This window comes from Protomyctophum parallelum, assembly GCF_964188405.1.
Source record: "Protomyctophum parallelum genome assembly, chromosome: 9".
Lineage (NCBI taxonomy): Eukaryota > Metazoa > Chordata > Actinopteri > Myctophiformes > Myctophidae > Protomyctophum > Protomyctophum parallelum.
In genome coordinates, this window is record NC_139706.1 from 13,439,228 (window position 1) to 13,464,187 (window position 24,960).

General features: G+C 43.6%; 1 protein-coding gene across 5 annotated transcripts in view; it reads left to right on the top strand.

Annotated features, from left to right (window-relative positions):
• dock10 (dedicator of cytokinesis 10) overlaps nt 1–24,960 on the top strand; it is a gene marked incomplete at its 5' end in the record, with an annotated part of 160,202 nt that overhangs the window by 81,029 nt on the left and 54,213 nt on the right. For all 5 annotated transcript variants that reach the window (XM_083773857.1, XM_083773855.1, XM_083773859.1 and 2 more), the window contains 19 exons: nt 211–333; nt 1,505–1,587; nt 1,924–2,046; nt 2,217–2,296; nt 3,845–4,032; nt 5,448–5,513; nt 5,634–5,726; nt 6,951–7,074; nt 7,494–7,615; nt 8,036–8,119; nt 9,032–9,124; nt 16,007–16,125; nt 17,214–17,283; nt 19,316–19,429; nt 19,648–19,719; nt 20,639–20,785; nt 21,423–21,506; nt 22,171–22,267; nt 22,464–22,496. In XM_083773857.1, the coding sequence (XP_083629983.1) occupies nt 211–333; nt 1,505–1,587; nt 1,924–2,046; nt 2,217–2,296; nt 3,845–4,032; nt 5,448–5,513; nt 5,634–5,726; nt 6,951–7,074; nt 7,494–7,615; nt 8,036–8,119; nt 9,032–9,124; nt 16,007–16,125; nt 17,214–17,283; nt 19,316–19,429; nt 19,648–19,719; nt 20,639–20,785; nt 21,423–21,506; nt 22,171–22,267; nt 22,464–22,496 (1,915 nt within the window). The remainder of the gene's footprint in view (nt 1–210; nt 334–1,504; nt 1,588–1,923; nt 2,047–2,216; nt 2,297–3,844; nt 4,033–5,447; nt 5,514–5,633; nt 5,727–6,950; nt 7,075–7,493; nt 7,616–8,035; nt 8,120–9,031; nt 9,125–16,006; nt 16,126–17,213; nt 17,284–19,315; nt 19,430–19,647; nt 19,720–20,638; nt 20,786–21,422; nt 21,507–22,170; nt 22,268–22,463; nt 22,497–24,960) is intronic.

Consider the following 24,960-nt stretch of genomic DNA (forward strand, 5'->3'; position numbering starts at 1 on the left):
TGTACAAATGGAACCAAATGGACCCATAAGGATCCATTCCGTGCCAAACTATCATTTAGTTGGGGTCCCCCCTGGAACTCCCTCAGGGACCCCTGGCGGTCCCCGGACCCCACTGGGGTACACAATGTTATTTATATTTGAATGACACAGATAACAACATTTAGTTTGAATTAGTTTGAGTTTTTTTTTTTTTCCTTTTTGTCTCTGCAGGCCATCTTTTCAGTGACCCATCCCCACGCAGACATTGTGATGGTGGCAAGGATAGAGAAGGTGTTGATGGGGAACATAGCTTGTGGGACAGAGCCTTACATCAAGAACGCAGACTCCAGCAAGGTGAGGAAATCCTGTTATCGCTCTACCTATGCTTACTGTTTACATGTCATTTACAGAACCGCCGATGTATTCATATTTTCCCTGTGCAACCGATGTAATATCCCAGACTTTTTTTTCTTTTTCTTTTTTAGATATTCTTTTGGCGTTTTTTGCCTTTATCGGTACAGTAATTACACAGGAAAGGGGGAGACAGATGGGCAGTGACACGCGGCAAAGGCCGTCAGGCTCGGGAGTCGAACCCGCAGCACGCCGTCTGGCCGGTTTGGCAGCCTAGGTGCCCAAACGGTTGACCTAACCGTCCGGGCTAATATCTTATCTATGTTATTCTGTCCTGCCATATGATTAACATGCTGTGAATAACAGCTCTGGGAACTCTACCGTGGAATAGTGCTGTGGGGCCCATGTGTTCTATACAACAAGGCCTGTCTATTCAAAGCTTCTGTATACGCATGACCTTTATGAAGCAATTTCCTGTAATGCTTGATTTATACTTGGTTTGCACGCCGCTGTTTCGCACCGGAAATAGCAGGTCTACAAGGCCTACAAGGTGTCGCAGCATGACACGTTGTGAGCTTGTAGATCTGCTATTCTTTTCGGTGCATGACACCGGCACGCATGTATACAGTAAGTACCGTATAAATCACGCAAAAAGACCCTACCAGGTTTATATGCATAAGTCAGATGGTTTCGAAATTAAGTTTTTCCTCTGTTCCATCCAAGATGTTCCCTTGCTCTATCTCTCTCTCTCTCTCTCTTTCTCTCTCTTTGGCAGTACGCCATGTGGTCTTTGTTTAAGCATGATGATTGGTTCGCCAGGCGCACAACCAGCCGTCGCCGAGGGTTACCTTACCACACGACACAACCTCTGATTTCGTCTGTCGTTCTTTCTGGGTCATCTACAATTTAGTGAATGGTGAACGCAAACCGCAACGCAGACCTTCGAAGGAGATCGGCTACTGTATAGGAATGTTCTGACACATTTCCCCCTCTCTCTCTCTCTCTCTCTCTCTCTGTCTCTGTCTCTCTCTCTCTCTCTCTCTCTCTCTCTCTCTCTCTCTCTCTCTCTCTCTCTCTCTCTCTCTCTCTCTCTCTCTCTCTCTCTCTCTCTCTCTCTCTCTCTCTCTCTCTCTCTCTCTCTCTCTCTCTCTCTCTTTGCTTGTGTCATATGCAGACCGTTCAGAAGATGCTGAAGTCCAACAAACAGTTCTGCAGTAAACTGGGAAAGTACCATATGCCTTTCGCTTGGTCCATCAGGTGGGTCCCGGCGGTTGTTGTACAGTAGGAAAATGGGCTGCGGGGGTCTGAACATAAACACTAGAAATGTTTTTTTAGCCTATACTGTAAATCAGGGTCAGCTTAAAGGGTGATTTACGTATACATTGCCGCACACCGGAAATAGCAAATCTTCCAACCTCACCATGACGTTGCAACAACTTTGCGAGCTTGTAGATCTTTCTATTTTCAGCGCGTGACACAGCACTCGACAAAGCATATCAAGCCCTTAACGTGCCAGTAGGTTATTGAAGAGGACTGGGCCGACCTCTGCTGTTTGCTGATGTGTAGTCCTACGGTGTGGCGGTGTGTTTACAGGTCGGTGTTTAAGGACAACCAGGGGACGCTGGACAGGGAGTGTCGCTTCTCGCCTCTCTTCAAACAGGAGAGCAACAAGATCTCCACGGATGACCTGATGAAGCTGGTGTCTGAGTACAGGAGGTATACACGCATTTCCACCAGTGTTTTGTTGGTATGACTTTGTGACTGTAATTGTCTGTGAAAGGTGCTCTATAAATAAACTTTATTTACTTACTTACTTACCACGCTACCGTACTCACATTTTAACCCACAACAAGCATCATTGCCTTTGTATTATCTTTGTTCCACAGAGCTGAGAAGACCAGCAAGCTTCAGACCATTCCAGGGAACCTGGACATCACGGTGGACTATGTCCCTATGGAGCATCCTAGTATGTCCCACCTTTGATACATTAAGCCATTTCTACATTTCTAAAATGTTCAGATGGCTTCAAGCATCATTTTGTACTACATCCGTTTGTGGAATTAAAATACTCAACAGAGTAACTAATCAATGATGGTTAATTGCAGCCCTGAGGTATATTATTAATATGTTTACCCAGAAGTAAAGATCTAAACAGAAACAAAGGTTTCACCCCTACTACTAATACGTCTGCTCCCCATGTACTGTAGATTCATGTTCCCAGGTTTTGTCTGCTCCCCATGTACTGTAGATTCATGTTCCCAGGTTTTGTCTGCTCCCCATGTACTGTAGATTCATGTTCCCAGGTTTTGTCTGCTCCCCATGTACTGTAGATTCATGTTCCCAGGTTTTGTCTGCTCCCCATGTACTGTAGATTCATGTTCCCAGGTTTTGTCTGCTCCCCATGTACTGTAGATTCATGTTCGTTCATCAATGCCATTCCCTCACAGGCTTTAGTTTCGACATGCTGTTGGTCCGACTGTCATTAGAACGACAACCTACCTCAAACCCTAACGGTGTCGGATAAGCGTGCGCAACCCATTCCCTCCATCCTATGTATTATATCGTCTCTGTTGGGTGGAAACCTCCAACAGTCCAAAACTGTTCCTCTTCAGGATACAAATTCAAATAGATTCGATCTTGCCAGTCAGCTACTTTTGATACTTTTGTAAGAAACGTATGATCAAGTAGGGAATTATGGGGGAGAAAGTTATGCTTTGAAAAAAACAAAACGCAAAGTGAAAATATGGAGATAAGAGGTTTCAGTTTTCCCAGTGTTTCTAGTGATTGTCCCTTGTCCTCCCGTGGCTCCAGACAGTGTTTCTAGTGATTGTCCCTTGTCCTCCCGTGGCTCCAGACAGTGTTTCTAGTGATTGTCCCTTGTCCTCCCGTGGCTCCAGTGTTTCCAGTGTTTCTAGTGATTGTCCCTTGTCCTCCCGTGGCTCCAGACAGTGTTTCTAGTGATTGTCCCTTGTCCTCCCGTGGCTCCAGACAGTGTTTCTAGTGATTGTCCCTTGTCCTCCCGTGGCTCCAGTGTTTCCAGTGTTTCTAGTGATTGTCCCTTGTCCTCCCGTGGCTCCAGACAGTGTTTCTAGTGATTGTCCCTTGTCCTCCCGTGGCTCCAGACAGTGTTTCTAGTGATTGTCCCTTGTCCTCCCGTGGCTCCAGTGTTTCCAGTGTTTCTAGTGATTGTCCCTTGTCCTCCCGTGGCTCCAGACAGTGTTTCTAGTGATTGTCCCTTGTCCTCCCGTGGCTCCAGACAGTGTTTCTAGTGATTGTCCCTTGTCCTCCCGTGGCTCCAGACAGTGTTTCTAGTGATTGTCCCTTGTCCTCCCGTGGCTCCAGACAGTGTTTCTAGTGATTGTCCCTTGTCCTCCCGTGGCTCCAGACAGTGTTTCTAGTGATTGTCCCTTGTCCTCCCGTGGCTCCAGACAGTGTTTCTAGTGATTGTCCCTTGTCCTCCCGTGGCTCCAGACAGTGTTTCTAGTGATTGTCCCTTGTCCTCCCGTGGCTCCAGACAGCGTGACATCGTCCTACGTTCCGGTGAAGCCCTTTGAGGAGCTGGACGGTCACCAGGCCACCGTGGAGGTGGAGGAGTTTGTCCAGGCCACCACCAAGTACACGCAGCCCCACCGCGTCTACAGGAACCATATTTACATCTACCCCAAGCACCTCAAGTACGACAGCCAGAAGAGCTTCGCCAAGGTACGGCACACACCAGCAGTTCTCTCTTTCTCCGTAGCCTGAAAGCCTATGCTTTTCTGGGCATAGAGGGGCGGAACAAACTAGCGCAGAAAACCGACACCGACTTCCTGTTGGTTCACCAACCTACAGTATGAGCCTGCCTCCCCTCCCCTCCCCTCCCCTCCCCTCCCCTCCCCTCCCCTCCCCTCCCCTCCCCAGTAGAACGCAGCCAAGAACACTGACGTCACCAAATTTGGAGCGACGCCGCTGTTATTGGTTTAGCGAAATACAAGTTTCAGTCCCACTCCTATGCCACATTTCCTGCTGGGTTCTCCCAAAAAACACTTGCTGTTTCCGAGGCTAGTAGTTCTCAAACCCTTTTGTGCCAAGGAGCCCCAGAAGAGAAGATTTGAGGCAAGAAATGCGAAATGTTTCAACATTAAAAAATAAAATAAAAAAAACAGATATGTGCGTGTATATCTGCTACTTTTGAATAGCCAAAGTATTACAATTTCTTTTTAATGATTGTGATGCTAATAATATTTTCGAGTTAAAAAAAGGAAAAAGATATATAATAAAATTAAAAAACTGAATGGTTCAAGCCCATTAATTGAGATTCGAGTACCAACCCTAACGAGCAAATGTTCGAACCCCGAATGTTCGGGGACTAGCCTTAGATGCTATTAACTAATTATGCTGGGGACCCCCTGGAACCACCCCAACGACCCGTAGGAGTCCCCGGACCCCATGTTGAGAACCAATGCTGTACATTACAGCAGCAACATTCTGATGATGTTACACAGGATATACAGTAGTTCCTGTTTTTTTTGCTGATTTTGTGTTATCAGAATTCTGGTGTAGTGAAATGATCATAATCACAATTCTAGGGTAATGACTAGTGTTTGACGTCAGGTTTGACGTCTGATTGTTTTGTAGCATGTTGTGAGGCAAGTATAGGTAAACATTCAATTGTTTATCACAGAATTATATCTAATTGTCTTGGCAGTATCAGAGTAATGAATGAATGACAGATACAGAAAAATATATATAGCTAAAGTTAAAAAAAAGTAAAGCAACAATAAAAAAAATCACACCCGTGTGAACTGAGTGGTGCAACTCCCCTCTCTCTCTCTCTCTCTCTCATTAGCAGGCAACAGTGCAGCACGTGCAGCACTATCTCTCTCTCTGTTTCTGGCAAACAGCGCCCCTACTGGTTCTAATAGTCATTCTCGTGCTCATGGCCACATAGTTAGGTACACACGGACATTGCTGTTCCTTGGAGTGGTTGCACCACTCAAAAAACAGTAGGGATTAGGAACAACACTATTGTGTTTGCACCGTCTCGCCACCACAGACAGATCTCTGATTATCACTCATAAACACGGCACACATGGGCATTTTGGTCATAGCGTTAACAGAGGCCTCTTTGTTCACAGGCTCGTAACATTGCAGTCTACGTAGAGTTCCGCAGCTCAGATGAGGAAGTTGCCAAACCTTTAAAGGTAAGAAAGAATGCTTCCCACAGCAAAACTCCTGAGTTTTCCCCTCCTCATTCCAGCGGCACCAGAGGGAAAAGAGATTTACGCGTGTCACCTTTTGTGTTTATGTCTTCCTGTCTCCAGTGCATCTACGGCAAGCCAGGAGGTCCACTCTTCACCACAGCGGCCTGCTCCACAGTCCTCCACCACTCCCAGAACCCTGACTTCTATGATGAGGTGACAATTAAGTTGATAGTGTCAATGGGAGAAGTAAAATAGAAAATCTAAACACTCGACACCTCACGACCACTAGTGGTCCATGTCATAATTAAAATTTTCTTTAATATAAGAAATATATACCAGTAAGACGAGTGAGGGCGAGAAGCGACCTCGCCCTAAAGGGTTAGGTCACGTGCACGCGTCCGCCTGGGTGACAGCAGACTGCTGGGCGAGCGCTGGCGCTTTGGCATGGGGGGGTTCAGATCAACATATGGAATGAATTCTGTACTGGCCATATATGGAGCGTGCCTTGAGTGTACAGGGTTTGATGAGGTCAGATCAACATATGGAATGTCAGAACAGGTCAGCTCCATATATGGAGATCTAAGGGTGGCAGCGGGGGCAGTGTCTTGAGTGCACAGGGTAGGGCTGGGCATTACATTTCGGGCCTGTTGAGAACTGTTGAGGGCTGCACTAATAACTTTGGGGCAGGCCCGTCTAGAGTTTGAATGGATGGATCAGTCAAAAGGTATACATCGAAGAGGAAGGACGGGTGGGGTAGGATCAACATATGGAATTCAGCTCCATATATGGAGATGTAGACGTGACCATATATGGAGGCTGTTGTCACGAGGTGTGACCATATATGGAGGTGTGACGTGACACACGGAATTAGATCTTTGTTAAATGAAAAAGAAAAAGTTAAAATAATGTTTCCATAAGTGTGTTGAACTAACATACAGTACGGAAAAGGCATTAATTCAAAATATTAACCGTTAAGGGCTTGTTATATGGTGGAGTGTTGTAAATGAGCTTGTAAATCTAGTATAAATCTGGCTTTAACCCATTCTGGGTGGGAACCCCTTTTGGTGTTAGCATTATGTTATGTTTTAGCTATTGAAAAATAGCAGATCTACAGCTCGTAGCGCGCCACTCGGTGTAGGTCTGCTATTTTTGAAAAATTGTGAAAATATTTATTTCAGAAAACTGGAGGATTTAGATTTTTTTTTTTTTTTACATTTCGATGTCAGGCCTAAATGGGTTGAATAGGAATTTTGTCTTCACTTCTTATGTAGTGGTGGGTGGTCCTTGGAGGTGGTCCTTTGAGGATTTGTTCGAAAAGCTAAAAGAAATGTTTTAAATGTTGGGAGAACCCCTGATCTCATAAACTGTTTATAATACAGCACAAAGGGGAAGGAAGGATTCTTTACAACACGCATGTGTCTCCTCAAACCTCCGCAGGTGAAAATGGAGCTGCCCACGCAGCTCCACGACAAGCACCATCTGCTCTTCTCCTTCTACCATGTCACCTGTGACATCAACGCCAAGACCAACGCCAAGAGGAAAGAGGCTCTGGAGAGCCCAGGTAAGGGAATAATACCTGGGACGTATATATAGCGCTTTTCTAATACCTAAAGACGTTTTACATGTGTGGTAACTTTATTAGAAAACAAGTAAAATAAGAGTAAAAACCAATAAGAACAATAAGAACTAGAAAAAGGGCACAGGTCTCCACCAGGATGAGCAGATGTGAAAAATTCCAGGCAAAGGTTTTTTCTTGGCCTCTAGGGAGTTGGCATACAAAGTTATCCACAGATCCACTCGTACAGGATTCAATGCTGTGTTTCTTTGTGTGTGTGTGTGTGTGTGTGTGTGTGTGTGTGTGTGTGTGTGTGTGTGTGTGTGTGTGTGTGTGTGTGTGTGTGTGTGTGTGTGTGTGTGTGTGTGTGTGTGTGTGTGTGTGTGCGTGTGTGCGTGTGTGCGCGGGTGCGCGTGCTGTTTCAGTTGGGTATTCATGGCTGCCTCTCCTCAGAGAAGGTCGTCTTGCGTCTCAGGAGTTCAGCATCCCAGTCTCCTGTAACCTGCCTCCAGGCTACCTGGCCAACAGAGAACCCAGCTGTGCCAAGGTAAAATACTGAGGGAAAAACTCTAAATTTGATGTTTATCATGGACAAAACATTGTTTTCCTCAATGTATACAACGTGTAATACATTTTGTATCTCATGGAGAGATAGAAAATGCCTAGGATTCAAACCCAGGTCTCCCACAGCGGAAGGAAGGCTAAATCCAAAAAGGGGAATTCCCCCTTGGCTTGGAGGAGATATCATTCTGTTTGGTCTTCAAGGCAGTGGCTCTGAGCCATTGAGAATTTGAGCCATTGAACCAAGAACATTGAGGAAAACTATGAATGTACAGTATTTGTACCTCGTGGAGGAAAAACTGTGCATTTGTGTGGGACACTAAGGGCTGCATGAAGAGGTGATGGACAGTGATTTAACGTCCAGACAGGGATTGTGGGATGATTTCTGGCTTTCCGTGTCTTGCAGAACGGCTCAGACGTGAAGTGGGTTGATGGAGGGAAGCCCATCTTCAAAGTTTCCACGAATGTTCTTTCCACAGTCTACACTCAGGTAATTAGTCGAGCCTCTTCAATCCATCTTACCTTCCTTTAGCCACTTTAAAACCGGGCATCCCTATGTTGGGCATTTCATGAATTTGGGCGAAAAGTTGTAGATCTTGTAGAAGTAAAATAGGCCCTAAATGTGGTGTACAGTAAGTGGTTTGTTTAGTGTTAACTCATTCTGACCTGAGATCAGATTCGAAAACAGTTTTGACAGTTTTCTGAAAAAGCTATGTTTCTATATGTCAGTCGTGCAATTTTTTTTTTAAATAGCAGACCTACAAGCTCATAGGTCATATGAGCTTGTAGATCTGCTATTTTTCAATAGCTAAAGCATAACATAATGCTAACACCAAAAGGGGTTCCCGCCCCCAAAATGGGTTAAACACTTAATTTGTCCAATATATGTCTCCCTGTCTCTCCAGCTCTTTAGTAAACAGAAATGTATTTATCAGGTCAGGATATATTATACCAGTTCAGGAGAGAGCACTCATACAGTAGCCTATATACAGGATAAACACATTATATTGGAAGTCGTTAAACCAACCAGATAAAAATTGGAGCTAGAACACTACAATATTGAAGCTGACATATATCTTGGTTTTACTAGAGCGCTGGAGAGACCCCTCTGTTACTGAACAAACACTATAGTCATATAGAGCTTTAACCCGAGGAGGTTCACCGGTACAGTTAAAGTGAAGCTCAATTTATGAGACGTGCCACAAGGTATTATCCTCGAAGACGTGTTCTCGCAACGAGTGTAAATGGATCTGTCAGACATGTCAAGCCTCAGAGACGAGGCCTTACAGTATGTCCTCCTGAGGCCTCGCGTGTTCGTTTTTAAAGGAAGCGATCCAGTAAAAGACTCCAGATCCTGCCAGTGACTATAATGATATGGATTCCTCCCCTCCGTGTGTTCCAGGACCCCCACCTGAACAGATTCTTTCAGCAGTGCCAGAAGAGAGAGCTGGACCTCTCACTACCTCCTACCTCCAATTTCCTCAACTGCCTGAAGGTCAGAGCCTGCAGGAGCACATGATGTATATTATCCTCCCGTCTTCTAGACAGCTGATTGATCTTTACCAATACCTTATTTATTGTACACACACCAGTGTTGTTTCTGGCAGCAAATTTCGATTTTAGTTTAGTCATGTAGTCTTTGGACTGAAACTTCATTTAGTTTTAGTCACATTTATTTTTAGTCACCTGGAAATGTCTTAGTGTTAGTCTAGTTTTAGTCGCCTTGATGCCGTCGTAATGAGTGTTTTTACACTTGCTGAAAATAGCCGATCTACAAGCTCACAACGCGTCGCAACGCAACGTAGATCAGCTATTTTGCATGCAACCAAGAGTAAAATGACGGATCTCTTGTCCACTAGTCCCTTCCTAACATTTTAGTCATTTTTTTTGTCCCCATTTTCTTGTGATAGCTTTCTTTCCTGCCGCCAACAAAATGTTTACCAAGTATCTATCCTCTCCTCGAATCTTACCCCCCATCAAGTTTCCTAAATACAGAACATCACACTTCATAGGCACCTCATATCCCAATATTTTTTGTATCTGATCATGTATCATCTTCCAAAAATCATCCATTTTGGGACATTTCCAAAACACATGTGAGTGATCCACATTTACATCCCCACAACCTCTCCAACATTGTATCTGTTGCTTCAACTGCTTACTCTTGATTCTTGGTGTTATAAAAAATCTGCATAGATTTTTCCAAGAGAATTCCCTCCATATCCGTGAATTGGTAGTTGATTGGTGCATACTCCACATATGTGTCCAATCTTTTTCTGTAATTTCTATGTTTAGTTCTGCTTCCCATTTATTTTTAATGTATTCCGTTGAATGACTGCCACTCATCAGAGTTGTATATATTGCTGATATAATTCGAATCTTATTCCCCTTGTATATATTTCTAATGATTTGGACAATACAATTCACTTCTATGGAGGGCCTCCCTTTGACTTCCTTAGTGTAATAATCCCTTAGTTGTAAATACCTGAAGAAATCATGTTTATCCAACATGTATTTAACACTCAAATCTGTGAAACTCTCCAATGCACAATTTTTCTCCAAAACACACCATGCTGTCATTCCTCTATAGAGCACCGAAGTCCTGACGTAACTCGCTCATCCCGACGATTCCCCTGGTTCGCGGAAGTAATTTCTCTATGGAGAATAACATGGGGTGATCTTAATATCGTCTACTATAAGCGTTGTGGTCCAAAAATAAACAAGCTGTCTCGGCGTTATTGTCAGGGAGGTGTCTCTGTATCGTTTGCAACAGTCAGTCACTCATATATGATACAGTCTGCTTCTAGCGAAAATCTAACTAATTCAGCAGCAGTAACATTAGCGTTTTCTCTCAGTCAGTTGATTCTTCATATCCATATCAGTGAAGCGGCCGGGGTGACATGTTTATTTTTCAAACACAGTTGTTATATGAGGCGATCTAAAATCGCCTCAATGGGGATTTCAATGCAACTAAACAAATACATGAACCTGGGGACTGACGCCCTCTACTGAAAGTGACGTCAGACTTCGGTGCTCTATTACTCCATATTTAAAATTCCTTATCATACCCTGCAGGTTTAAATGAACTATCAAATGCCATCCATTTTAAAATCTTTATATCCTCTTCTAACTTATAATTTGTTACTATTTTAAACCAGATCTCCAGTGTAAATAGGGTGATTGGATCCATACAGTGTTTTATTTTCTTAAACTTCTCCTTGTCTCCTATAATATTCTGAATGGGATGTTTGTTGAATTCCTTTACCATTATCTTTCCATTTTGCTATATAATCTGGTTTACACCAACATCCTACATACCGTAACTGGGCCGAATAATAGTAAATTTTTAGGTTGGGAAGACTCATACCCCCTCTTTCCTTTGGGAGTAGAAGGGTTTGAAATCTGACCCTTGGCCTCTGCCCGGCCCACACAAACCTAGAGATCATTCTGTCCCATGTAATAAATTGCCCTTGTGGGACCTCTACAGGCAAGGACTGGAATAGAAAGAGCAATCTGGATAATACATTTATTTTAACTGCCTCCAACCTTGAGTTCAGGTCTAGTGGCAAAGTAGCCCATCTTTCAATATCTTTTTTTATCTCCTGATTTAATTTTTCGTAGTTGGCTTTATATAGTGTGGACACATTTTTTGTTATGTTTATACCCAAATATTGAATACTTTTTTGTTCCCAATTAAAGTTGAAGGCTCCCCTTATAGATGCATTTGGAGCATAGTTTAAAGCCAAAGTCTGTGTTTTGGCTATGTTGATCTCGTACCCTGACAAACGACCAAATTCTTCTAATACCTTGCTTAAAATGGGGTGTGAGTCATTTGGTTTCTGGAGGAAGGCAATTACATCATCGGCAAAGAGTCCTATCTTGTGTTCGTTACCGTTTACCGTCACCCCTTGTATACCTTCATTATCTCTCACGGCTTGTGCTAAGGGTTCAATAAAAAACGCGAACAACGTAGGCGAAAGACAGCATCCTTGCCTAGTCGATCGTTGTAGGTTGAATTTCCCAGACAAGCTCCCATTCACTTTAATTCTAGCCGTAGGTTGTTGGTATAATGTTTTTACACATTGTAATGCTTTCTTATTGAACCCAAATCTTGTCAATACAGCGTAAAGGAACCTCCAATTGACCCTATCATATGCAGCCTCTGCATCAACACTCACTAATAGAGTGCTTGTTTTAGTCCTCTGTGCTTGATCTACAACGTGTATAGTTCTCCTTACATTGTCATGAGTTTGGCGACTGACTATGAAGCCTGTCTGATCCTCGTCCAAAAGCTCGTTGGCTATGTTCGCTAACCTTCTAGATATAATCTTGGTGTAAATGTTATAGTCCACATTCAAAATGGATATGGGTCTATAGCTCCCACATTGCTCTTTATCCCTTCCTGGCTTTGGTATCACTGAGATTATTGCTTCGGACCAAGATGGTGGTATTTTATGTTTGTTTAGTGTAGCGGCTCCTAGCCAGCAGAAATATGACAACGCTCCAACAGATGTCTTTAAGGTCGTTTTATTTCGTCCCCTTTGACACCGTGAAAAACTGTAACACAAAACATACAAATATTCTTTTAAACCACCATGAAGTATGCAATGTGAATGTCCTTGTTGTAACTTGGTCAATCATGACTTCCGGATTTATGGTAAACAAACACAATGAAACTTAAACAAACAATCAAACAATTGACGGAACACTATTTACAAACACAGAGACCAACAACATGTAACGTACCGTGTGCGCCTTCTGCCGATTCTTTTAGGAGCTACTCTTCAATTCTCTTATATTTATATTATTACGGACACTCTTTGTGCCGTTAGCAGAGCTCCTCTCAACCCCGCGACTCAGCTTGAAACTGCCTGAGCCAGCTCACACCGGTGCCATTAATGCTACTCACAGGCTCTTCCTGCACGCCCTCAACACGTCATAATATGAACCAGGCACCACACACGGCATGTAAATACAATGTACCCAAGAAATGTACCTCTAATGTTCACATTAGCAATAAAAATAGAATAGAAAATAGATAGAAAATAGAATAGCAAATAGAAATAGAAAAGTACAAAATACCATTTGCTGGGACAGTTACATTTAGGGTCCAATTAAAGGATGCTACCAGCATAGGTATCAACTCTTCTCTGAACATTTTGTACCACTCCACAGGGAACCCATCACTTCCTGGTGATTTATTATTTTTAAAGGAACTAATTGCCTCCATAATGTCGTCTGCTGTAATATTAGCTGTTATTATACGGTTCTGCATTGCCCCTATATTTGGCAGGTCCAGCTGATCTAAATATGTTTTCATTTCTTCTTCCTCTGCCTGTTCGGGCTGTGTATAGAGCTCCTCATAGTACTGTTTAAAAACTCTCTCTATTTCCTCTGGTTCAGTTGCTAATTTCTTGGTTTTAGGGTCTCTGATTTAGCTAATATTGCTCAATGTCTGTTGCTTACGCATACGTTTAGCCAATAATTTAGTGGCCCTTGCCCCGGCCTCATAATAGTTTTGTTTTACATATTTACTTTTCCTTTCAATTTCGTCTAATTGGGCCTCCTTTATTTTAATTTTCAAGTCTTTAATATTTTTATATATTTCCTCATTTTTTGTCATCTGGTATTCCTGTTCCAATGCCCTTAAATCTCCATTATTTTTCTTATAAGTTATTAGTTTAGCCTTCTTCATTAATGCAGTCTCCACTATCAATTTACCTCTCATGACAGCTTTCATAGCGTCCCATACTATAGTCGGATCCACTTCCCCATTGTTATTTTCCTCAAGGTATGTATTCAAATCTGTCCTGACTTTCTCTTTTCTCACTTCACTGTTCAACATACCCATATTAAGTCTCCACGCTGTCTGCCTCTTCCTATTATTTAAACCAATTTTCAAAAGCAGTGGGTTGTGGTCCGATAGATCTGCCCCTCCTATCTCACATTCCTTAACTCTGTAACTATCACCTTTAGTAATAAGTAATGAGTAATGGGTGAAGTCCATATCTGTCGGGTGGAGTCTTCTCCATATATCTACCAGCCCCATCTCACTCAATGATGTGTTAACAAACTTAGCTAAATGTGTCTTGCTTCTTTTCTTACTTGTTGTATCTTTTTTATCACATAAAACCACATTTGTGTCCCCTCCTGCAATCAAAATACCCTTTGTTTCCACAGCTATAACGTCAAACATGTCTTTAAAAAACTTCTTGTCACTTTCTGGCGGTGCATATATGTTTACTAAAGTTACCGGTTCATTATCTATTCTCCCCTTCACAATAATGTACCTCCCTTCTTTATCTTTAATCTCCTTTTCAAAATCAAAGTTGACTGTATTAGCTATTTGTATTATAACTCCTCTTCTTTTCCCGTTTTTGTATGAACTATAATATGAGTTCCTATAACCAAACCTTTTTAGTTTATCATGCTCCGTTTTGTTTAGATGAGTTTCTTGTAGAAAAAAGACCTGCATTTTTTCTTTTTTCAATTTTGTCATGACCCTTTTTCTCTTAACTGGCGAATTCAACCCATTTACATTCAGCGACATTATCCCCAACCTATTAGACATTGTTATTCCTTATGGTTCCCCATATTTGTTTCCTGCCTAGTTACATTACAGTATTTGCATCCGCTTGTCGATAAAAAAAAAACATAAAACACAAAACACACACATAGCTTCCAAACACGATGTGAAACATCCGTGACCCTTAAACCCTCATAAAGGGGTGACAGTCCCCGTCTTGCACGAGGGCCCCTCCCTAGACAAACTAGTACTAATCTCAACCTGTGAGTTTCCCCAGTGCCTAGCCATTCCCTACCTAATTAAGCAAACCCCTCCAGTTGGTACATTTAAATGTAAAAGAATATTAATGAAGCCCTAGTTAACATATTCCCTACAAAGAGTTGGTTATGCTCCCACCGTTGTCCCCCGCTCGTCGCCGCTCTCTCTCCACCCCCGCGACTCCCGAGCCCTCCACCTCCACCTCCGCCGATGCGCCGGGTCCCGCTGCCGAGTCGCGGCTGGATTCTCCTTCCATATAGCCTCTCTCCTCCATGGCCTGGGCGACGTCCTCCGCACTTCTGTACGTCTTCTCACCGTCAGGCCACTGTATCCTCATCTTCGTGAACGGCGTCTGGAACCGGATTCCTTTTGCTTTCAACCTTCTTTTGAACGGAATATAGTCCTTTCTCTTCTTCACAACTTCGGGTGGGTAATCGTGATCGAAACCGAGCTGTTTGTCTCCTATTTGTATTTTCGCCTCCCAGGCTTTTCTCAGCACCATTTCCTTCGTCTCGAATTGAAGAAAGTTTGCCACAATGGATCGTGGTGTTGCAGACGGGTGAGTAGGTTTCTGAGACAGTGCACGGTGCGCCCTCTGTAGCTGGAGCTGAGTCCCTGCTGGTAGCTCAAGCTCTGTGCGAAACAGCTGTTCCAAATATTGAATTACAGTGGTCCCTTGTTCACTATTTTCTGGGCAGTTGAATACACGAATATTATTCCGTCTTGATCTGGCCTCGGCATTCAATTGTCTTTCTTGTAGTTGTTCAATCTGGTCCACCAGTGTCCTCATGGCCTCGGTCGCTCCCGTCCTCCAGTCCTCCACCTCTGATATCCGTGTCTGCGCCTCGGCCATGTTCGTCTTCTGCTCCGTCACCTCCTCGTCTTGTCGTTGTAGCTCCCGGTCCACTATTACACGATAGTTTGCGAATTCTTCCTTCATTTCCCTCTTCAGTTCTTCTTTAAACTTAGCCAGCTCCTGTCGTATGCCTTCTTTAAAAGTCTTTAGCTCTTTGGTGATTTCAGCGAGCCCGGCCCGTATGACTTCGCCGCAGTCCTCCGCCATGCTGTCGGTGTTTTCTTTCACTCCACTCCCGTCGTCGTTTTCTTTAGTTTGTTTATCTGCTTTATAACTTCGAGTTATCCTACGGCTTCCTTGTTGTTCACCACTCATTTCGTGTCATACCTTTTCCATTTTGAATCTGTTTTTCCGTGGGTTATTTTAACTTATCATGCCCAACTTTGGGGAGCTCAGTCACTAATCAAGCAGCTCCTTCCTCCGCCATCCTACCGGAAGTCCTCCGACGAACATTTTTCGTCTTAGTTTTAGTCGACGAAAACAACACTGACACACACAAAAAAGTGGATCGGTGAACCAAGATTCTCCAGCGCTTGCTCCATGCGCGCCCACCCCTCTGGACCAGAAAGCACGCTGGCTGGGCTATACGTACATCTCATCTAATTGCTGGTTTTAATTGGGTACAGCTGCTATTCAGCCACCTCTTTATGGAGGACTTGAAGTTAACAATAGAGATATATCTTTCAGCTGCTGTTTTTTTTTCTTTCGTTCCCCTCCTTCTCCTGCTGCTCCTCCAGGGTGTCCTCAGCGTGGAGAAACTCCCGGTGATCATTCGGTTCCTGCCGGTGCTCTTCAACCAGCTGTTCAAGGTCCTCACTCAGAACGACAACGACGAGGTCACCACTGCCACCACCAGGTGAGCATCGGTACTGCAGAAGAAGAATGGCTTGGCACACGTCAACTGTACCGGGGGTACAGGGTAGTGATAATGGACCACCCAGTCTGCACGCTAACATACAGTAGAGACACCATGTTTAGAATCATAATATACGTACATGCATTAAAGGCACAAGTAGTGGGCCACCCAGTGTGTGTGTGTGTGTGTGTGTGTGTGTGTGTGTGTGTGTGTGTGGTGTGCTACTGCTAACATAGAGACATGTTTAGAATCGTGATATATACCTACATGCATAAAACACAGTTTTGTACTTTTCCCACAGAGACAAAAGGCACAAGTAGTGGGCCACCAAGTGTGTGCGCTAGCATAAAGATGCCATGTTTATAATAATGATTATATACATAATGTACAGTACATGCATAAACGTACAATATATCATCGTTCACAAAATCGTTTTTTTTTTAAACTAGAGCGGTGCCTGTGTTAGAACAGGATGTGTTTCTCTGTGTCCCTTTATACCTATATACTGTATGGAGTTCTGTGTCAGGCATGCCCAAATATGGTAGTGTTGTGAGGTCAGAACAGGCCAGCTCCATATATGGACCATGGGCAGGGGCCCCTGTACAGAGCCCGGGCAGAGGCCTTTTTGGGGCCCTTCTGGACAACCGTGGGTCCGACCGACTCGACACCGGGCACTGTACTCCCTGTGGGGGTGTGGAACGCGTGCGTCAAATTTGACGCCGGTGGGGCGAACTGCTCTCGAGTTACGTGGATTTTCACACGTACAGACAGAGACGTGGTGAATTTATATAGATACCGGTAGATATTTACTTAATTGTGGAATAAACTGTAAGCCTATAACTGGAGTGAGCAAGAGTACCAAATGTGTCTGAGATGCTGTTTAGTGTTTGGGGCCGTGGCGTGGCCTACACAGTAAAATGTCTTTGTAACTCAGAAGAGGGCACAAATGGAATCAACCAACAAATGGACCCGTACAGGTCCATTTGGCTCCATTTGTGCCCTCCTCAGAGTTACCGTGTAGATTTGAATCAAGATACGATGATGCTAACAGTGCTAACATCTCCATCATGGTCTTGGTGTGTCCACAGGGTGCTGGTTCATATTGTTGCCAAGTGCCATGAAGAGAACCTGGACCACTATCTCCACTCCTATATCAAGGTACTGAACACATGTGGGGTCTTCAAAACGTTTTCGGGTCATGGACCCAATCCTCAAAATGACAGCCATGCGGTGCCCCCGAATTTCAAATGATTCTGTCCTACTAGGGACTCCGTTACGAAAAGAAAGGATTTGGTTTAAATAAAATTGTCTAAATGTCTTTTTTGCACGTTGGAAATAGATTCATAGTGCTGATATTGAGTTATTGTAGTTTCATTTACATTTAAACTACTCCTCATTTGACTGGGGAGTTCACATGGGGGAACGCTTTGAAAATCACAGGATAATATTGACAACTTGACAGTGTGGGGCGCATGCACGCAACGCATGCAACGCGTGAGTGTATTGTATGTGTGTTTGCCACGGCTGTGATCTTAAAGGGATTCTATCATTGTGATGAGGGTTACTGTTTGCATTGGCAGAGTGGGGTTAAACAGCTTCATTAGCAGAAAGAAAAAGAAAGGGGGCCCGAGGTGGGCTTTGTGTGTGTGTGTGTGTGTGTGTGTGTGTGTGTGTGTGTGTGTGTGTGTGTGTGTGTGTGTGTGTGTGTGTGTGTGTGTGTGTGTGTGTGTGTGTGTGTGTGTGTGTGTGTGTGCAACAGGAGTGTGTGGCCTGGGCTGTATGCCCAGAGGGAGAGAGATTTAGTAGGAGGCAAACCAGGACATTGGGTCTTCTCAGTCAGAAATACAAGGCGTGCTTGTTTAGGGGGGATCAGAGCAGCCCACCAGGCCTGTTTCATGGTTGCCAACAATGCAGGAACACAACTAGACTTGTAGCTAGAGTTATAGAGGCAGAGATGAATGGGGGGCGGGAGGCGAAGAGAATCCCAGCTGAGCTAATGGAGGCAGGGGTTGCCATGGTGACAGATTGACGTGATTTTCAAGGCTATATAGCCGGGCGAGCAATCTGAAGTCCCGCTGCTACTGTAACAAGGTCTCGGCGGTACAGTATAGGAGGGGTATGCGGTAATTGGACTGATTGAACATTCCACATACCCATTGTGAGAGAGATAAGACATTCGCCAGAGGTGGTCAACAGCACTTTTTGGTCTGCCAGGTGATCAGCATTCATGAGCTAGTTTAGTTTATTAGATTGATTATTAGATATTTTGGTTTTATGTGTATAAAGGCCGATTCGAAAAACGCCTCTAAATCCTGACCTAAGTTTTCTGAAAAACTATTTATATAGCAGCATCAAAATGTTTACATTTTTGAATACTGTACATACTGTACAGAACCCCGAAATGGCTTCCCGGCCTGAGGGGGTAAAACACCAAAAGGGGTTCCCGCCCAGAATGGGCTAAACTGTTTATTCACAGATAGTCAAATCTTGTTTAAAATTTTATTTTATTAATCATATAGAATTATTAACTTTTTTTCTTTTTTGTGTTATTCAATTATTGACTTATTATATCCGTGAATTGTTCTAATTTGCAGCCTATAATGATATCTGCACTGGGTGATAATGTGCCCACCCCCTACCATATACACAAACATGACATTTGTTCATTTCATCCAGTATTATTTTATGTAGATGATGTTTTTATTTGTAACTATCATATTGCTGAAGAACACGTTAAGGACCATACCGATGTGATTGTCTGCAAAGGGTTCATAAACATAGACATAGGTTTACATTTTCTCCAAAGTCGTTAGAAATGCCTTTGACCAACCGAGTTGGATTAAGAAAATGTCATAATTTAGTTTGTCATGCCATAATAAATGAATGGAATCCAGTGGTTTCCTCAATAATCAGACGACCACAGTGTGCTTTGGAAAATGGTCACTAGTAAGTATACAGTGAGACACGGTCAATGGGATAAACATGTCAGACCACCGCTATGGTCCTTTAAATCAGTCAATTATTTTCCATGTCCCTGTGGCTGCATATTCCTGCATTCTCTCACTAACATACGCCTCGTGTGTGTGTGTGTGTGTGTGTGTGTGTGTGTGTGTGTGTGTGTGTGTGTGTGTGTGTGTGTGTGTGTGTGTGTGCGTGTGCGTGTGCGTGTGCGCGTTGCGTGCGCATGTAGTATGTGTTCAAATCAGAATCCCATGGCTTTAGGACGGTACATGAGGAGCTGGCTAAGGGGATGACCTTTGACCTGCGGAGCAATGAGCAGGCAGCCGTCAGGAACGTGCTGAGGGTGAGTCAGTCCTCCCACCACTCCTCCTGCCCTCGCCTTGTCATTCTATACATGCACTCCAAATCCATTCCTCCAAGCACCCAGAGACTTGGAGAAAAGAGTGACACGTTTTGGATTGGCTTAGTTCAGCGTTGGATGTGAAATCTGGCCTTTGACCTCTCTCTCTCTCTCTCTCTCTCTCTCTCTCTCTCTCTCTCTCTCTCTCTCTCATCCTCCAGTTCTCCTGGTTCTTCTTTGAGCTGATCATCAAGTCCATGGCTCAGCATCTGGTGGACTCTGACAAGGTTAAGGTAAATGATTTGACAATGCGTTACGTATGTGTGTGTGTGTGTGTGTGTTCATGTGATATTACACGGCGCAGTGGTGGGAGAAACCCCAGTTGAACTTGAAACGTATCTGGAGAAACGGTAGGGCTGACCTCGATTAGTCGACTAATCGATCGGAACGGATCTCAGTCGACTGACCACCTCTTAGTCGATGTTCATCAAAAACAAAACATTGCCCCAAAATATTGTATATAAAAATACAATATTTACAAAAATATACAAAAATATTGTATTATTCCACTAGGTCTGTGGGGGACAAACACATTTGAACATTCTGACTGTTGTGCCACTGCCTGTGACCTGAATTGCACAGTGCGCTGGCCTGATAGACTCCAGAATCTCAATCTCACCTGCTGTGCTCAATCTGGCTAATGACAGATGTGAACGATGTTCACAAAAAAATAATAATAATAATAATAACAATTGGGGGGGGGGGTGGGGGTGCTCAGTCGACTATACAAATCCTTAGTCGGGGACAGCCCTAAGAAACGGACGCGTTTTCGGCACGTCGGCGCTTTGTCAGCGCTTCAAACTAGAGTATGTCGGGCAGAGGTTGACATAGCTAAGAGATAGTGTACAGCTGAGTATCATTAGTGAATACAATTCACCCACAATTCATAGTATTGGTGCGTTTACATTAACCCATTTTGGGGGGGAACCCCTTTTGGTGTTAGCATTATGTTATGCTTTAGCTATTGAAAGCTCATAGCGCGCCACCGAGTGGCGCGCTACGAGCTTGTAGGTCTGCTATTTTTTGAAAAATCGAAGAACGACTGACATAGAAACATAGCTTTTTCAGAAAACTGTCAGGTTTTACAAATATTCCACGGTGCAACATAGCGCATGATGGGTTTTAACGTGTTCACCTGTGTGCGTTACACAGCTGCCTAGGCCCCAGCGGTTCCCCTCGTCCTATCTGAACCGTGTGGAGACTCTGATGGACACGGTGTCCGACCACGTCTTCTGGAAGAACAAAGACCTTTCAGAGGAGACGCGCAGCGCCAACCTGGCTGTAGCAAACTTTGTGAAGGTGCAGTATATAAAATCAGAACACCTGCATAATACTTTTCCTGGGGAGAAATACGATACATACGGGGAGTCGGGACTCGGGGACACATGTTTACTATTGGCTTGTTATTTAAATAACGCAGGATATCCATATTATTAGACCTGCCGTTTCTGTACGTACACATGAAGGCCATTTAGGCTAATGATGCTGGAGAGGATCAATGCAGTCAGCGTGGCAGTCTTTAATGAAACTCTCTGTTTACCAATGTTTACTATTGATTCTGATTGCTGGTTGTACTAAATCGTCTCTGTTGGGTGGAAACCTTGTATGTCCTCTCAAAACAGTCTAATTCAAAAATAGCGAAAGTAGCAGATCTACAAGCTTGTGGATCTGCTACTTTGCTAGTCTGGCCAGAACTAGAGTTCAAACTAGAGTTATCAACAGGCCCGCAAATGAAGGCCCGGCCATACCTGGGCCCTCATCAAAACAACCGTGTACATTCAATGCACCGCCCACGCTGCCACCCTTAGATCTCTATATGGAGCTGACCTGTTCCCGACATTCCATATCTTGATCTGACCTCATCACACCCTGTACACTCAAGATATGTGTGTGTGTGTGTGTGTGTGTGTGTCTCTCTGTCTCTGTCTCTCTGCAGCGCTGTTTTACTCTGATGGACCGAGGCTTCACCTTTAAACTGATTAGCAACTACATCAACAACATCACCGCCACTGATAGCAAGGTAACAAAATAAAGTGACGAATGCCGAAAACTCACGACAATATGTCCTTTTAACTGTCAGATCAAATAAATGTTGTTATTCAAGTAATGAAATATATAAAAAAAAAAATTATTGATTTTTGAAGGGACAGACAGTAGGCTGACAGGAAACGGGAGAGAGATGGGGGGATGACATGCAGTAAAGGCCGTGTCGGGTCCGGGAGTCGAACCCGCGGCACACTGCGACTGGATTGCCAGTCCGGTGCCCAGACCGTTACGCTACGGCCTGGGCCATGAAATATATAATTGACTGAAATGTCTTCCCAATATTTAATTAAGTAATATTGCAATTATACAACAGTTACCCTTAAAACTAAGAAAATCGCTGAAAAAATATATTTATTTCAGCTAAATTGAGTTTGCTAGCGCTCTGGGAGAACAGAGCAGCTGAATTCCTTGTTTTGATTAGGTGGTGAATGGTGCTGGTTTAACCCATGGCTAGAAGCCGTTTCAACCAATCAGATTGCTTCCTCGAAACGACCTGTTGTAGAATAATAAATATATACTGTAGCTCTTTGGCTCTGCCTATACGAGGTACCTGTGAAGCAGAGAAACGGGGACAAATTGAACTGTCGTTTACCATTAACCAGCTGCTGAAATGTTTCATTTGGTTTTGTGCGACACAGGTCTTGTGTGAGCTGAAGTTTGAGTTCTTGAGAGAGGTGTGTAACCACGAGCACTACATCCCCCTCAGCTTGCCCCTGCCGTCTGCTCGCATCACAGGTTAGAGTCCCAACTCGTACAGTAGTACACGTGCTGTGGTACGGTAGTGTTAACATGGTAGATATCATGTACATCATTGTCATTGGTCTGTTAATACCTCCTTCCTTACCCGCCGTCTCTGTCACCCCTCTCTCTCTCTCTCTCTCTCTCTCTCTCTCTCTCTCTCTCTCTCCTATCCCTGTCTTAACCATGTCAGACTCTGCATCTCCAGAACCACAACATTCCCATGGTAAATATGTTGCCTCATTTCCTTGTCATTTTTTGTGTTACTTGTCACCTCTCATTTGTCGTGCACAACTCATTCGGTAGACTTGTGTTCATTTGGTGATTTCATTAGATTCTGTCAAATGAAACCTCCAGTAGAAAAAGTCCTCCTTTAAGGCTTTAAAACTATATTATTCAACTATATTATTCAATTATTCAAAAACACTGGAAGTGTAAAAGCGGTGGTTTTTTTGGTTGTTGTGTGGTCTCTCGTCTCTAGTGTTGGTACCAGATTATATTCTATTTACAGTATAGAGCACCGAAGTCTGACGTCAATATCGGTAGAGGGCGCAAATCCACGGGTTCATGTACTTTTTATTTGCATTGTAATCCCCATAGGGGGATTTTAGATCGCCTCATATAAGAACTGTGTTTGAAAAATAATCAAATCATCCATGCCGCTTCACTCGTATGGATATGAAGAATCAACTGACTGAGAGAAAACACTAATGTTACTGCTACTGAATTAGTTACATTTTCGCTGGAAACAGATTGTATCATAATATGAGTGACTGACTGTTGCAAACGATACAGAGACACCTCCCTGACAATAACGCAGAGACAGCTTGTTTATTTTGGGACCACAATGCTTATATGAAACGATTTTAAGATTATTCTCCATAGAGAAATGACTTCCGTGAACCAGGCAGAACCAGGGGACTTTGGCGCTCTATATCAATTATTTTAAGCCATCCAGGATCCTGGAGAATCATGACCATAAAACATTTGATTCTGTGAAAAATATGTAATATTTCATTTTACTATTTAATATGTTTTGCAGTTTTTACTTATTTAAAAAAAAATCAATTGTTTTTTTTTTTTCAATCAAATGTTTTATGGTCATGATTCACCTGGATGGCTTGATTCTAGGCTTATAATAATTTACATACATATATTTGGAAATCTCTATAAATGCATTGGCTTTATTTGAGTGGAACCACAAACCCTCTAGTGTCGGTGCCAGATACTGACAGTCTGACAGAGACATGGTCGTCCTTTAATGGCAAACTCACACTTGATAATATTATTCAAGAACACAGGCAGTGTAAAAGCACTGTTGTTGTTTGGTTGTGTTGGCTCTGCTGTCGGTATACCAGTCTCTTTGGTTGGTTGTGTTGTCTCTCTAGCGTCGGTACCAAGAGTGTAAAGCAGTGTTGTGTGGTTGTGTTATAGTGTCGGTACCAGAGTGTAAAAGCAGTGTTGTGTGGTTGTGTTATAGTGTCGGTACCAGAGTGTAAAAGCAGTGTTGTGTGGTTGTGTTATAGTGTCGGTACCAGAGTGTAAATGCAGTGTTGTGTGGTTGTGTTATAGTGTCGGTACCAGAGTGTAAATGCAGTGTTGTGTGGTTGTGTTGTCTCTCTAGTGTCGGTCGGTACCAGAGTGTAAAAGCAGTGTTGTGTGGTTGTGTTGTCTCTCTAGTGTCGGTACCAGAGTGTAAAGCAGTGTTGTGTGGTTGTGTTGTCTCTCTAGTGTCGATACCAGAGTGTTAAAGCAGTGTTGTGTGGTTGTGTTGTCTCTCTAGTGTCGATACCAGAGTGTTAAAGCAGTGTTGTGTGGTTGTGTTGTCTCTCTAGTGTCGGTCGGTACCAGAGTGTAAAGCAGTGTTGTGTGGTTGTGTTGTCTCTCTAGTGACGGTACCAGAGTGTAAAGCAGTGTTGTGTGGTTGTGTTGTCTCTCTAGTGACGGTACCAGAGTGTAAAGCAGTGTTGTGTGGTTGTGTTGTCTCTCTAGTGTCGGTCGGTACCAGAGTGTAAAGCAGTGTTGTGTGGTTGTGTTGTCTCTCTAGTGTCGGTCGGTACCAGAGTGTAAAGCAGTGTTGTGTGGTTGTGTTGTCTCTCTAGCGTCGGTACCAGAGTGTAAACGCAGTGTTGTGTGGTTGTGTTGTCTCTCTAGTGTCGGTCGGTACCAGAGTGTAAAAGCAGTGTTGTGTGGTTGTGTTGTCTCTATAGCGTCGGTACCAGAGTGTAAAGCAGTGTTGTGTGGTTGTGTTGTCTCTCTAGTGTCGGTACCAGAGTGTAAAGCAGTGTTGTGTGGTTGTGTTGTCTCTCTAGTGTCGGTACCAGACTGTAAACGCAGTGTTGTGTGGTTGTGTTGTCTCTCTAGCGTCGATACCAGAGTGTAAAAGCAGTGTTGTGTGGTTGTGTTGTCTCTCTAGTGTCGGTACCAGAGTGTAAACGCAGTGTTGTGTGGTTGTGTTGTCTCTATAGTGTCGGTACCAAGAGTGTAAACGCAGTGTTGTGTGGTTGTGTTGTCTCTATAGTGTCGGTACCAAGAGTGTAAACGCAGTGTTGTGTGGTTGTGTTGTCTCTCTAGTGTCGGTACCAGAGTGTAAAGCAGTGTTGTGTGGTTGTGTTGTCTCTCTAGTGTCGGTACCAGAGTGTAAACACAGTGTTGTGTGGTTGTGTTGTCTCTATAGTGTCGGTACCAGA